General features: G+C 49.2%; 1 protein-coding gene across 2 annotated transcripts; it reads right to left on the reverse strand.

The window, feature by feature from the left end:
- On the reverse strand, positions 1 to 7,677 carry ZBTB2 (zinc finger and BTB domain containing 2). Of its 2 annotated transcripts, none has more exons than XM_015858167.3 (3): positions 7,533 to 7,677; positions 4,475 to 4,660; positions 1 to 3,050 (listed from the first exon to the last, which is right to left on the reverse strand). In XM_015858167.3, exons 2-3 carry the CDS (start codon positions 4,645 to 4,647, stop codon positions 1,691 to 1,693), a joined length of 1,533 nt encoding a protein of 510 aa, XP_015713653.1. In that variant the 5' UTR covers positions 4,648 to 4,660; positions 7,533 to 7,677; the 3' UTR covers positions 1 to 1,690. The 2 variants fall into 2 exon arrangements, with proteins under 2 accessions (XP_015713653.1, XP_015713654.1); XM_015858168.3 differs by lacking the exon at positions 7,533 to 7,677 and adding an exon at positions 6,442 to 6,752.
- Positions 7,678 to 13,052: the final 5,375 nt, after the last annotated feature.

Genomic DNA, 13,052 nt, shown 5'->3' on the forward strand with positions numbered 1-13,052 from the left:
TTCCCTTTAATTCAGTTTTTATTCAATGAAATGATGTATAAAAACTTACAAATCTGAGAACTTAACTATACACAAAATGATATTCAGTTTAAATGTATACACAGAGAAGAGCTGTGGTTTGTGACTTGCCCTCTCCCACCCCTCCCCCCAAAGCACAGCGCCTCCATTTACCATGGGGCACTTTGTTCTGTCCGTTTCAACCTTCTGCTGGCCCAGTATTTGCTGGGTGGACTCCATTGAGGCTGTCAGTTTTGTTTTTTATGCTAGGAGCAAAACATCTGGGCGTTTCATATAAAATAATAAGAATCAACAACTTGATTTTTAACACAAAGACACAGTGCTATCATCATCAGTAACTAAAATTACATAATTCATCCTTGCCGTTTTTTGCGGACTTTGGCTTTGAAAATAATGGGACTCTCAAAGAGCAGAATTTGCCAGTCAAAACTACAGATTCACTTTAAAACAACCATGATTCCCCCATTGCTAGAACATCTCTGTAACCGCTTTTTCTTCATCTTACCTCATGCAATCATACCAAATGAAACCATGGACTTTCCTTGCCCCAGTAAGGCAATGACGTTTTTCTCTCTCCTCTCATCAGGAATGACTCAAATCTCTACCTAACAACACGTGCACATGCTGCACTGATGAGGGTACAGCGCCCACTGGGCTGTCGCTTCTCTGGTTTCCTTTGTATCCTGGGTGACGACACTTATCCAACAGCTTCTGTTCTACAGGCCAATAAAAATGCACACAGCTCAGGACGTTTCCCATTTGATTTAAAATCTGTGCAATGACTACTTTAGTCAGACAACTAAAATACTTTCTGGGCTGAACTGGAGAGCAGACGGCCAGTTGCTTAAAAAGGATGTGTGCATTTATTTACCTGTACCAAATATACACACAAACACTTTCCATATATATATAAATCTTTATACATATACAATAGTTTATATATATATATATAAAGATTGCCATCACATTATTATTACAGCTACTTAAGTCAAAATTTGACTAAGTAACTACTTTGCTTGAATCAATCATGCTATCTGAAACAGATACCCAAAGGCAGACTTGAAGGAAAATATAAGGCTAAAAGGAACTCAGTGCTCTCAGCTCTTTTTAACCCAACTAACAACTTTTTGCATTTGCTTCAGTGAGGAAAAATTCAGAGGTTTTTAAGTTATTATCTTAATCGATGTGCATGTGGAGTTCTAAAAAGCACGGTGTTTAAATAGCCAGATCTTCTCAGACTTCTTTTACCAGGGAAACTAATATATATATATATAACATATTCCTCGCTTACCAAGCTGATACTCTGTTCCTTGTTACAGTCATCACTGTATCTAAATACACCTTCGAGTGGTCTAAATTTCATTTAAAATCTATTAAATTTGGATTAACTAACACTGTCAACATAGTTAGCTGGATTATTTTTCACGTGTTCCTTTGTATTAAAATCAATTATGTTGTAGTTTGATGCAAGAGCTTTTTGTTTGTTTTGGTGGGAGAGGCAAAGTCCAATTTCCTAATGTGCCAGTACAGTTCTGGTTGCTGAAGACAAAGGGTGGGAAAGTTGGCGGAAGAGATGGCAGGGGGGAAAGTGAGGTAAGAGGCAAGGGGAAGAAAAAATTGATTTAATAAAAATGAGTAAAGAAACTTTAGAAAATTGATATAGATTTCACATTCAGTCTAACAACACTGCTTCCTGCTCCTTTTTGATGGAGGCTAACACTGCATTATCAGTCTCTGTGGCTTCCGTGTCCCCACCACCCAGCAGAATGGAGCGATCTTCTTCTAGCGTGAAGACAGAGTTTTGATTTTGGCACGAATGTTTGACTACTTCATTGGGAGTCGAAAATGTTTTGTCACACAAGTTACATTTGTAGGGCTTGTTGGTCTGTACTAGCATGTTGTCCATTTGACTGCCTTCCTCGAAAGTACAGAGCTCCAGAGTCTGTTTGTCCACCATCGTGTACGTGTCCATGCTCTGGTTTAGGCACACGTGTCTGGCAGCCTGGTTAGCCCTACAAAAGCTCTTGTCGCAAGTGCTGCACTTGAAGGGTTTGCCAGTGTGTATGTACATGTGCTCCCTCCAGTGGCTTTTCTGAATAAATTTACGACCGCAGATGGAACATTCATACTTCCGTCTTTTTACTTCCCTCTCTTGATCTGCCTGCTCCAAGTTGTCTATGTCTGCAATATCCGAGGGGGGCGGCGTCTCTGATTGCTGCTGCCCATCGATTATTGGAGAGTCTGAGATCTGCTGCAGCTCACTGTCACTAATCATCCCAGCTTCAGGCACTTCCATAGCATCCTTCTCAGCCGTGTTGTTACAGAGAGACAAAGAAACGTTACTTTCTCCCTGCTGGCTGGACGTGAAGGGAACTCCCGTGTGGATCTGCAAGTGTTCACGCAAGCTACTTCGTAAATTGAAGCGGCGACCACAGAGGTGGCAGGCATAGTACTTGGGGAAGCTTCCATTCCTTTTCATGATGCTTGGCTTGACGTGTGCTATCGTGAGTGACGCAGGCTGTTCGTCTGAAGATGCTTCCATGTTGGCTTCCTCTCCCGCAGGTGAATTATTACCAGCAGCAGATACCAATTCTGGAGATAAAGATGATGGCAATTGGTCGGAAGCGGCCATATTTGTCCTGCTGACTTGTGGCAGAGTTGTAGGTAACTGTGAGAGCTGTGAGCCTTCAGAAACCTGTTCTTGGGTCATGCGGGAAGTCTGTGGCCTTGGTTCTCGCCCGAGTTTGTCAGCTGCCGATGTAACTTTAGCAGGATGTCTGATCTGGTGATCCGCGATCTGAATGCCATATAATGAAGATGCTAATGGAAAAACTTGATCCGGGTGAGAAAAAGTTCCCTGACTTGCAAGGCTGGCCTCCTGAATTAGTGGATACGCATGCAGAAACTTTATTCCCTGCTCTAGTCGAACTGGGTCAATGAGCTGTGGTGCCATCTTCCCAGTGTACATCAAATGCAAGAGATAACTGAAGATATCTGGCTGTATGTCGGTTGCTTTCAAACGGACACATTCACTGGAAAGTGAAACAAAATGATCAATAACAGACTGGGAGAATGCTTTCCATCAGATTTAAGTTATTCAAGTGTTGGTGAAAATCAGAACAGTATACTTAAAATTCCAAAGACAGAATCTGTGATAAGCGAAGAGAAATGCTTTGCCATTTGCAAAATGACTTTTTTCCCCTCAGCAAACTAACTGCCTAGAAAAATGAAGCTGTCCCACTGTAAATAGCACCCTTCTCAATGGCTGCTATGAGGCAGATTTGTTGACACACTGATGTATTTCATAAATTGCAAAGATATTTTTCCTTTTTTTTACTGTTTAAATACATCTACAGCCAAATTAAAACCTCCTAGCACTGGTGTCTACATTCACAGTCTCAGTTCTTAGCCCTGAAACCGCCCAAAATTCCTCTGACATGTCCCTGTTTGGCTTTTATGTCTTACTAGTGCTTCTAGTCACAGTTGTGCCAATGTGTGTTAACACCTTGCCTAAGCTGTGTGAGGATCCAGAATGATGCAGGACATGGTGTGAATTTCTTGATGGCTGGAAGCAAGAGATATAGCCTGAGCACATCTAATGCACAAAGGCCAGGCTCCCTGTAAAACAATAGTTTCTTTCCTTGAACAGGGAGGAAGAAAAGGTAGCAGCATCAGGAGTATACTTGGTGAAACACATCAGTCCCTTACAGTACTCAACAAGTGAGACCGTTTGTGGTTGTGATGCCCTCTTCAGCCTAACAGAATTGAAACCAATGCCATCCTTCAAGTTAGAACATGCCCTATGCATCAATCTAGTCTGAAACACCCACCAGTCCTCCCGTTGGATCTCTGTGTAAAAAGAAATGTGAGGTTCACCAGACAAGAAAAAAAATCGGGAGCATTTTGGTTAGGCTAACCAAGTTAACTTGGCTAACGAGAGAGCTGCTGGGATTCTAATTGTTGTTCAGTTATCTGTAGCTTTTACATTTAGCACATATTAAATAAAAGACAAATCCAGAAGCAGCCATGACTGTGCACTGCAGTCTGAATGCTGTAACCACAGAAGGTGAGGAGGAAATCAATCATAGCCAATTCTTCCCTTTCTTGAGGTGTGCCCTCTGCTTGAGCTCTATAACTGCTTCTGAACTCTGATACGTTTCCCAAAAATAAACTGGCAGCACTGTCTTCCAGTGACTGTTGTATGCTCCTGATGGAGCCCAGTCTGCTACATCTGCCTGTCTCTGAAGTGCAAATTTACTTCCGTCCTTGAAATCTTTAAAACTAGACTTTTTAAGGATAAAGAGTGTTTCCTGAATTACTACTGTTAATGAATCACAGTCCAACTTTGAAACAGATTCTAGATTCATTATAGCATATGAAGAAGCAGAAACAACACCGCAGGTTTCAAGCTAACTCAACAACTTTTGAACAGTCAGGTTGGGCTTCCCATAGTTACCTGGTTTGGTGAACAAACAGCATCTTGAAGTAGTTGGAGAAAGAAGCAAGGACCGATTTGTGTGCCTTGAAGTAGACATCGCCGATAGCAACTGTGCAGTCACACAGGAAACCAAACTCTCTCTGAGCATTTAGTTGCTGCAGCAGAATAAGTCCATGGTTGGCCAAATCCATTTTCTTTCACGCTCTGAAAAGCAAATGACTTTCATGTAAAACTGAACAGTAGATAAGCAGATGCAACAGAACATCTCCCTTCACAGATACTTTCCTCTAGTATCTGGACGATCTGCAAAAGTAACACTTCTTAACCTGAGCAGTGACATTGGTGACCTATTGCAAACACACAAGGATCTGTTTCACGACACACAATGCAGCTCACAAAGGTGCAAGTGATTTGCCCAGGTTTAAACAGCAAAGCAGAGCCAGGAACAGAAGGTTCTGTGAATGCATAGGGTAGGCTTAGATACAGAAAAACAAATAGCCGAAGGAGAGGAAGAACAACTAATAAGTACTGAAAACATCTGTTTTTAATGAGAACAAAGCATTTGGGTACCACTTAGAACTATTCACTCATCTGATACCAGTCTCCTGCAGGGATGGCAAGAGACAACCCAACAAGAGCCATGTCAGCTAACTTCTTACAGGGTTCTTCTGCCTCTCTAAATACCTTTAACCTAAACTCTAGGTGTCCATCTGGCTGAATGTGAACTCTGCCATGAAATCATTGAGCTTTCCTGATAGTTAAGGCCTCTCCTGCGAATTACCAGCTGCATACCTGACTCTTTCTAGGCTGACAACATGAATTAATTCTGGGTATCTGCAAGACGTCCAGACTCTCGGAAAAAGAAGAGTCAACTGTTTCACTATTAACCATTTATTTACTTGCTGAGATCGGCTACAGCATGATATGGGACATGATTTTGCAGTTAGTTAGGCAGCATGGTTACACAGAATCACAGTATTGTGATTTTGTTAGATTGTGGTTAGACTTGATGATCTTTAGGGTCTTTCCAAACTGAGCAATTCTATGTCTCTATGTAAGGGCCTGAATCTTGTCTGTCACAGCAGGAGAGCCGAGGGGTGAGAGGAACGGCTCCATCCATGCTGGCTGCCCACACTGGTTAGGGTTTGATTAATTCTGTTTGTACAAGCAATACGCTGAGGTCCCATCCCTCTCTCCCCACTTGCTCTGTCAGCGGGAACACAACTCATGCTCAATGTTAGTTAATCCCACACTGGGCTCCATGCAGGTAAACTTTACCACACTGAGGAAAACTCGCAGGGCTTCTACTGTAGTGTAAAGATGGATTTTATTCCGTGTGTGCTACACTTTCAGTTCTTTGATGCTCGGTGCCGTTTGCACACAGAAAGGGAAACTTGACAAGCAGAGCAAACCATTGCTAGGGGAGCTCCAGGAGGAGAGGATCCCCTCCAGTTATTATCATCCCCAATTGGTTTTAGCTTATGGCTTCACCCTTATCCAAGCAGCAGACTCTGCAGTAGCAGAGAAGCCACTGCCGTTCCTCAGAGACGCAAACTAAGCTTTACTCAAAACGACACGGCGTCTGTACGCGTGTACGGCACCGCGTTTCTGTGCATATTTAACTTTAAAGCGGTTAAACGATCGTTAAAGGGCAAGAATTAGACTCTGAGGAAACTGCACGGTGCATAGAGAACACGGGGCCGGCGGACGCGGCCGGGCGGCAGGCAGGGCCGGGCGGGACCCCGCGGCGGGGCGGCCCCATCGCGGACGGCTGAGTGCTGAGAATCACAGAATGAATCACAGAACGACCCGGGTTGGAAGGGACCTCAAGGATCACGTAGTTCCAACCCCAACCCTGAGAGCGGGGCCCGGCGGGCGGCGAGAGCGGCGCTGACAGGAAACAGCTGCTGGGCGCCCTCAACGAGCGCCGCGCCGCCCCGTTTCTCCCCCAACAGCTCAGAAAGGCGCCCCGGCTCCCGACGGACCTCGACGCTCCTTTCACTCCGTAGGCCGAGGCTGCCCCTTTCGGTCACGGCCAGCGGTTCGTGGGCCCGGCGGCGCCGCGCGGCCCCGTGAGCGCGGAGCCCGGTAGGAGCGGCCCGGCGCGTCGCCGCCCGTCGCACCACAATGGGGACGCGCGCGGCCCGAGAACGGCCAGGGGAGGAGGGAACGGGCGCGCGCGGCCCGGCCGCTCCCGCCTCCTGCCGGCGCCGCAGCGCGCGCCTCGGGGCGCCGCTCCGTGCGGGGGGCGGGTCCGCCCGGCCGCGCTCCGCTCGCTCTGCTCGCTCTCCTCCCCCTCCTCCCCCGGAGCCGCGCTCGGCCCCAGCGGCCCGGGGTGTCGGCGCCCTCCCATTGGCCGTTGTGGCGGAAGGCAGGGCGGCCGCGCGCCGCTCTCACTGGCTGAGCCCCGCCCCTCCTCCCCGCTCCCTGCCGCCCCCCCCCGCTCACGCCACGCGCGCACGGACGGACGGAGACGGCGCGAGACGCAGCGCGAGCGGAGCCGCCAGGGCGCGCGAGACGGGAACCGCCGCCGCCGGGGCCGCCCAGCCCTGCCGAGGAGAGACAGGCGGGGCCGCCCCTCCCGCCGCGCGCGCGGCTCCCTTCCCCCCTCCCCCGCCCTTCCCTTCCCCGCGCCGGATGCCGCCGCAGGGGGGGCCGCCCCGCGCCGCGATCCGACCGGCCGAGCCCGGCCCGGCGAGGCGGCGGGACGCTCCGAGCCCCCTCCCGGCCCTCACCCCCTCGCCCCCTGCTCCGCGCGGCCCCCCCCCGACCCCCCCCTTTCCCGGCGCGGCCCATCCCCCCCCGTGCCGTGCCGTGCCCCGGATGGAGGCGGCCGTTCGGCCCGGCTCGGCCCCGGGTTTTCTCCAGGCGGTCGAGCGGCGGCCCCTCGCCCCGTTTCCCCGCCGCCGCGCGGCCGGGCCGTGGCACACAATGCGGGCCGGGCCCGACGGGCCGCGCCGCGCCCCCGCCCGCCCCTCCGGCTCGCCTCGCTCCGGCGCGGGCCCGGCCGTCCCGGTGCGCGGGGCCGGGCACACACGTGCGGGCGGTCGGTCCACGCGCGGCGGGCGCTGCTCACCTGGGGGCGCGGGGCCGCAGAGGCGCCTGGTGCCGCGCGCGCCGCCGCCGTCTCCGCGCCCAGCAGCAGCAGCAACAACGGAGTCAGCGCGGCGGCGGCGGCGGCGGCTTTTCCTGTCCGGTTACGTTAGGGTCACATGACCGAGAGCGGAGCACAGAGGCTGCGGCGAGGAGCCCCCGCCGGGGGGGAGGGGAGGCGGCGAGCGCTGTGGCGGCGGCGCCGGCGCCAGCAGCCGCCACCCACCCCCCCCCCTCCGCTCCTCCCTCCCTCCGCCCGCGCCGCCGGGCACGGCCCCGCCGCTGGGGGCTGCCGGTGCGCGGGGCCGCGGGGCCGGGTTCGCGGCCCCTTTAAAACTCCCGGGGGGGAGCGCAGCGCGGAGTAGGGGGGGGAGCGGCGCGGTGCCCCGCCGCCCTGCTCCACTCGCGGCCGGGCGGGGGCGGCTCCGCGCGGTGGCGCGGCCTCAACGGCCTTAACGGCCGCGAGAAGCGTCGGCCACAGGTGCGTCCCGCGGGGCCGCGGCCTTCATTCCTTCATTCCTTCCTTCGTTCCTAACGCGCCTCTCAGGGCCCGTTCCCGGGGAGGCGGCGGGCCGGGCCGAGGCCTCGTCTCCTTGACGCCCGCGATGCGCTGCGCTGCGGGGCCCGGGCGGCAGCGGGCGGTGCTGAGGCCGGGTCCCTGCGGGCACCGCGCGGAGGGCTGGCGGGGCAGCGTGATGCTTGGGAGCTCGTTTGGGCTGCAGCGGAGCGTTAGGTTTTAATCATTTTTGTTCCTTAGGTCTGTCAACTATTTCAGTGTAGTTCAGGCAGCACATGCAAGGCACCTGTCTGACTCGTGGGTGCTGGCTGTGGCTGGGCTGCTGTCTTCACAGTGGTTGCATCCGTTGTGCTGTGTGGAGGAAAAACATCCAGTGCCAAAGCTTTCAGGGTAGTGTCTTGACAGCAAGTGAACTGAGGGCAGGGTGGGAGCGGGGGCTGCTCCACGTTGTTCTGCTCTGTAGCTCATCAGGGGACTGCAGTCAGCCGGGGCTGCTGTTGTTCTTACTGGGTCTGAATTGATCACAGGCTGGAAGAGTTGTATGTGTGTGTGACTGCTTCTGCACTGGAACTAACAGAAGGCCGGGTAGCTATAGCTGGAGTCTGCTTGCACTGGGCAACTCATAGATATCAGCTCATTTATCCAGTGGTGCCTGAAGAAGAAACAATTAAGTCCTAAAAATGACTGGCAAAACTTAATTTGATGCCCTGTCCTTGGAGGTGTTCAAGACCAGGTTGGACAGGGCCCTGGGCAGCCTGATTTAGTACATGTGTATGTTTGGTGGCCCTGCCAGGCAGGGGGGTTGGAACTACATGATCCTTGAGGTCCCTTCCAACCCGGGTCATTCTGTGATTCTGTAATTTTTTTGGAGCCGAAAGCTGTCAATGTTTGCTGCTGTTGTGATACTTTGAATTTGAGGAAGCCAGACAGCACTGCATCTTCTCTGAACTTGCTTTGAGTATCCTTGCAGTACAGCAGCACAAGAGATGTGCATGCAGCAGCCCTCACAGCAATGTGATAGGTGCTAATAGACTGTATCTAACCAGCAGAATGAAAGGCTTTTAGTCTGACTGGCAGATTTCTCCCTTTTACGTCTCTTGCGTTTCACTTCTGCAAACAAAATGCAAAGTAAAGAGAGTAGGTGTGTGTTGGAACTTGTGTTGCTTGGTGGTGGACAGAGCTTCTTCTCGCAGAACATGGTGAGAGATGCAATTTTCACTTGGATTCGAATGGGCTGCTTAGGAAGATGAGTGTGTTTGTGGCAGGTGTCTCTTGGCTGGTTTTGCTCTGTGGCCTGCTTTTCTGTTGCGCTGGGATAATTCTGTGTCAGCATCCTCTGAGATTCTCTTCTGTGCTTTCTCTGAAACTGGTGGAGAATGAGCTTATTATTGATAACTCCAGCTCTAAAGAACCTGATTTGCTCTGCAGTTCTGTATTTCACCAATAACGTGACTCTTTTTGAGGATTTATTTTCTAATCTTTCTATGTTTTTGAAAGGAGAGTTCAAAGTGCTTCTGATGTTGTTATGAACCCGAGAGCACTCTTGGTTGTGTTGCTGTTGTTGATAGGATCAGTCTCTGGGTTTCTTGGCAGTGCCAAGCCAGGGGAGCTCAGGTGCATGCAATGTACCTGAGTGACTGGAAGGAGTGGAGCCAGGATCCACCCCTTCCCAGACCTCATTTAAGGGCTGGCAGTGCAAGCAAGGATGTCTCCTCTGTAGATGCTGGCTTACCTGAGGATCTCATAGACCTTCTTAAGCAGTGACCAGTTTCATTCTCTTATTTATGTGCCTACAGCTATCATTTATAACCTGACTCTCACTTGCTGTGGCTTAAGGCCCTGCTGTTCTGCCATCTTGTTATGCTTTCTATCATGTTATGGGGGAAGTGCAACAGCACCAGTAACTTCTTGCTTAATAAATGTAATTCCTTTGATAGTGTCTGATCCTCTTGTCCAGGAATATCTTCCTCACTATAATTTGTCATTCCGTCAATCAAACCTTACTGGTGTATCTCTGCATTGAGAGCACAAACCAAGAAGTGGTCCTAGGACATGCTCTTGCACAGGGATGCAGCAGCAAATGAGGAATGGCTCTGCATTTCCTCATGCCTTGGTTTCCCTGGCATAGGGACCTGGTGGATGTGCTTACGATAGGCTAATGGTCAACCCATTAGACAGCAGGTCTCAGTTTCCTAGAGGCAAAGGACAACTGTTGTGTAGGCCCTTTCTTTTTCTTTTGGTGTACACTGTATTTGTGGAAAGAAGGAAGAGGTAGAGTAGAGTTGCTGTTCTTCTGGTATCGTGATGTTGGTTAAGGATATAGAACTAGAGGGAATGGTTTTAAGCTGTGCCAGGGCAGATTCAGGCTGGACATTAGGAAGTATTATTTCTCAGAAAGGGTAGTCAGGCATTGGAATGCACTGCCCAGGGAGGTGGTGGAGTCACCGACCATGAGAGTGTTCAAGAAACGTTTGGATGTTGTGCTGAGGAATATGGTTTAGCCAGGAAGTATTGGTAATGGTTGGACTGGATGATCTTCTAGGTCTTTTCTAACCTTGATAATTCTGTGATTCTGTGATATGGAAGCATATTGTTTTTACACCTAGTGAACAAAGCTTTGTCTACAGCATTTGGGTACCTACAACTGACACCAGCAAAACAACCCCTAAACAAAACAGAACAAAAAAAACCCCCAAACAGATATTTTTTGCTAATAGAACATCTGTCATCAAAGGAAATGGTTTAACTATACATATAAAAATGGTTTTGTTAGGAGCCTCTTTTCCATCAGGAGTCGTAGTGTCACTTAATTGAGACAGCTCCTGCAGTGCAGATTGCCACTCTTTGTTCTGCCTTTGCCTTCATCCCAGCTTAGCTCGGTAGAGCCGCCCTGCCTGCTTTCAACTGCAAGAGCTGAAACGTGACTCTGCTGCGTTCTTAGCTGCGGAGATGTTTGTAGTGGAGCAGGATGATGGTTACATTTGTATATTTACTTGTGTATTTTGCTTTCCTAGGGGAAAGAGTTAAAGCTGCAAGTGTACAGAGTGCATTTCTGAGGCTGAGGTGTTCTGTAGATAATGACACATCTGAGTGAATAGCGTTGGTACCGTGTAATGCTATGTGGTGACTTTAAGCTTATGAGATACTTAATACTCAACAGTTGTACCATGCGTAGTTATGGCACAGTGATTTTTGAAAGCCAGCAGAGATCTTTGCCTTCCTCCTCATTGTAAAGAATTACAATCTCTTGTTTTTTCTCAGCTGCTCTTATGTACTTCTCAAGCCACAATCTTTTCCCCTTATGTAGCTAAGACACAGTTAAGCTCTCTTTCCTGCCACCTGAAGTGTTTTGGGCAGTGGCTTTGGTTTTTAAATCCCTGCACGTTATTTATGGTATCCAGGTACCTCAAGTTCAGTACATCTTTTTGGTGGCTGTCAGGCCGTCATTAAGCAGCCTGCAGACTAAGATGCCAAGGTGCTTGACAGATGCTTAATGCCATCCAGGGAAGAAGAATCTCACAGGTCAGTCATTTCCAACCTGAAGTCTTTCCTTGTCTTGAGGGTGTAGACAAGGTGACTGGTTACCACTTGCTTTTACAGTTTCTGAATCAATCATCTACGTGTGAAGTGTGCAAAACTGGAAAACATTGTTCACAAAGTCCTTTCTATCGAGGTCTCTCAGCTCTTTTGTTGTCAGGTAGGTACCATGTGCTTTAGAAGGCAACTTTGTGACTTAGCTATGAGTAAAACTTATTTAGGTGGACACGTAGTATCTGACTCCTCTTTCCACTGTTGGGCTGAACTTTGTCCTGTTCCTACGGTTAGGTTAGAATGGAGAGAGAGAATCTTTGTTTCAGGTGGTAGATGCTTGAAGCCAGCAAATACGCCATCCTCCTAAAAGCTCTTATGTGCTCTCTGGACTGAATGTAAGTTATTTTTGCAGGGATCTTAAGGAGGTGTCATTCACATAATGCTTTATTTTTCATATGCAGAGCTGGCGTGCTGACTAAATGCTTGTGGCCAGTAGAGAGGTTCCTTGCAAAAACTGCTGGAAGTCAGGAGTCCTGACTGTTAGCTTCCTTTGCTATTGTAGCAGTGGCTCGTCTTCTAACAACTCTTTCTAGTAGATCCATCAAAGAAAATCATTTTCTACAAGTGTCATCTACCAGAAGCTGTTAGCACTGTTGTGGGCTCTGTAAAGGATGGTCCATTTTGAATTACATTTGTCATTTAAAAGTTGCGTTTCTAAGAGTTGTAGGTACACCAGGCTTGCTGTCTTTTTCCTCACGTTCTGTATTTACTGTCATTGCACTCTTCCTTGGATGATCCTTATGGGCTACAATAGACCCATTTTGGAGCTTAACTGAGCTGTGCAAATTGTAGTGAAGGAAGTTCTTTCAGTTGAACTAGAAAGGTGTGTAGGGGGTGAGACAAGTGAGATATATCATCAATAAGAGTTTTTAGAGTCACGGTGTTTTTTTGCTTCTAGAACTGCATTTAATCCTGTCTCTGCCACAGAACTCCCTCCTAATCAGGTCATGCAGTAAACTTGCACAGGAACTCTGTCAGCTGCCCAGCTTGAAGCAGGGCTGAAGATTGCAGATGGGGATTGCTGTGCTATTGTATTTTGCTGCGAAGGCTCAAGTTAATTCTTGATGTGTTTGTATTCCTGGCTTGGACTGGGATCTCTATGTATAATAGTGAAGATACTCTCACACTGTCACTACACAGTTCACAGAATTGTAGGGTTTGGAAGGGCCCTCTAGAGATCATCGAGTCCAACCCCCAAATCACTTCATCTCTTAACAAACCCAAACCCTCACTTGAGATGCAGCTGCCATGGGGTACAAGGTTGAAGCAGATTGATACAAAATATTAAACTGCAATTACAGGTTAACTGCATAAGTAACATTGAATAGTCACTCAATACAGCAAATGGGGTTGGAATCTTGGAGAAGGCTTTAGGATTTCACAACCTTCATCACC

This window comes from Coturnix japonica, chromosome 3, assembly GCF_054131305.1.
Source record: "Coturnix japonica strain WE chromosome 3, WE-NBRP24, whole genome shotgun sequence".
NCBI classification, from domain to species: domain Eukaryota; kingdom Metazoa; phylum Chordata; class Aves; order Galliformes; family Phasianidae; genus Coturnix; species Coturnix japonica.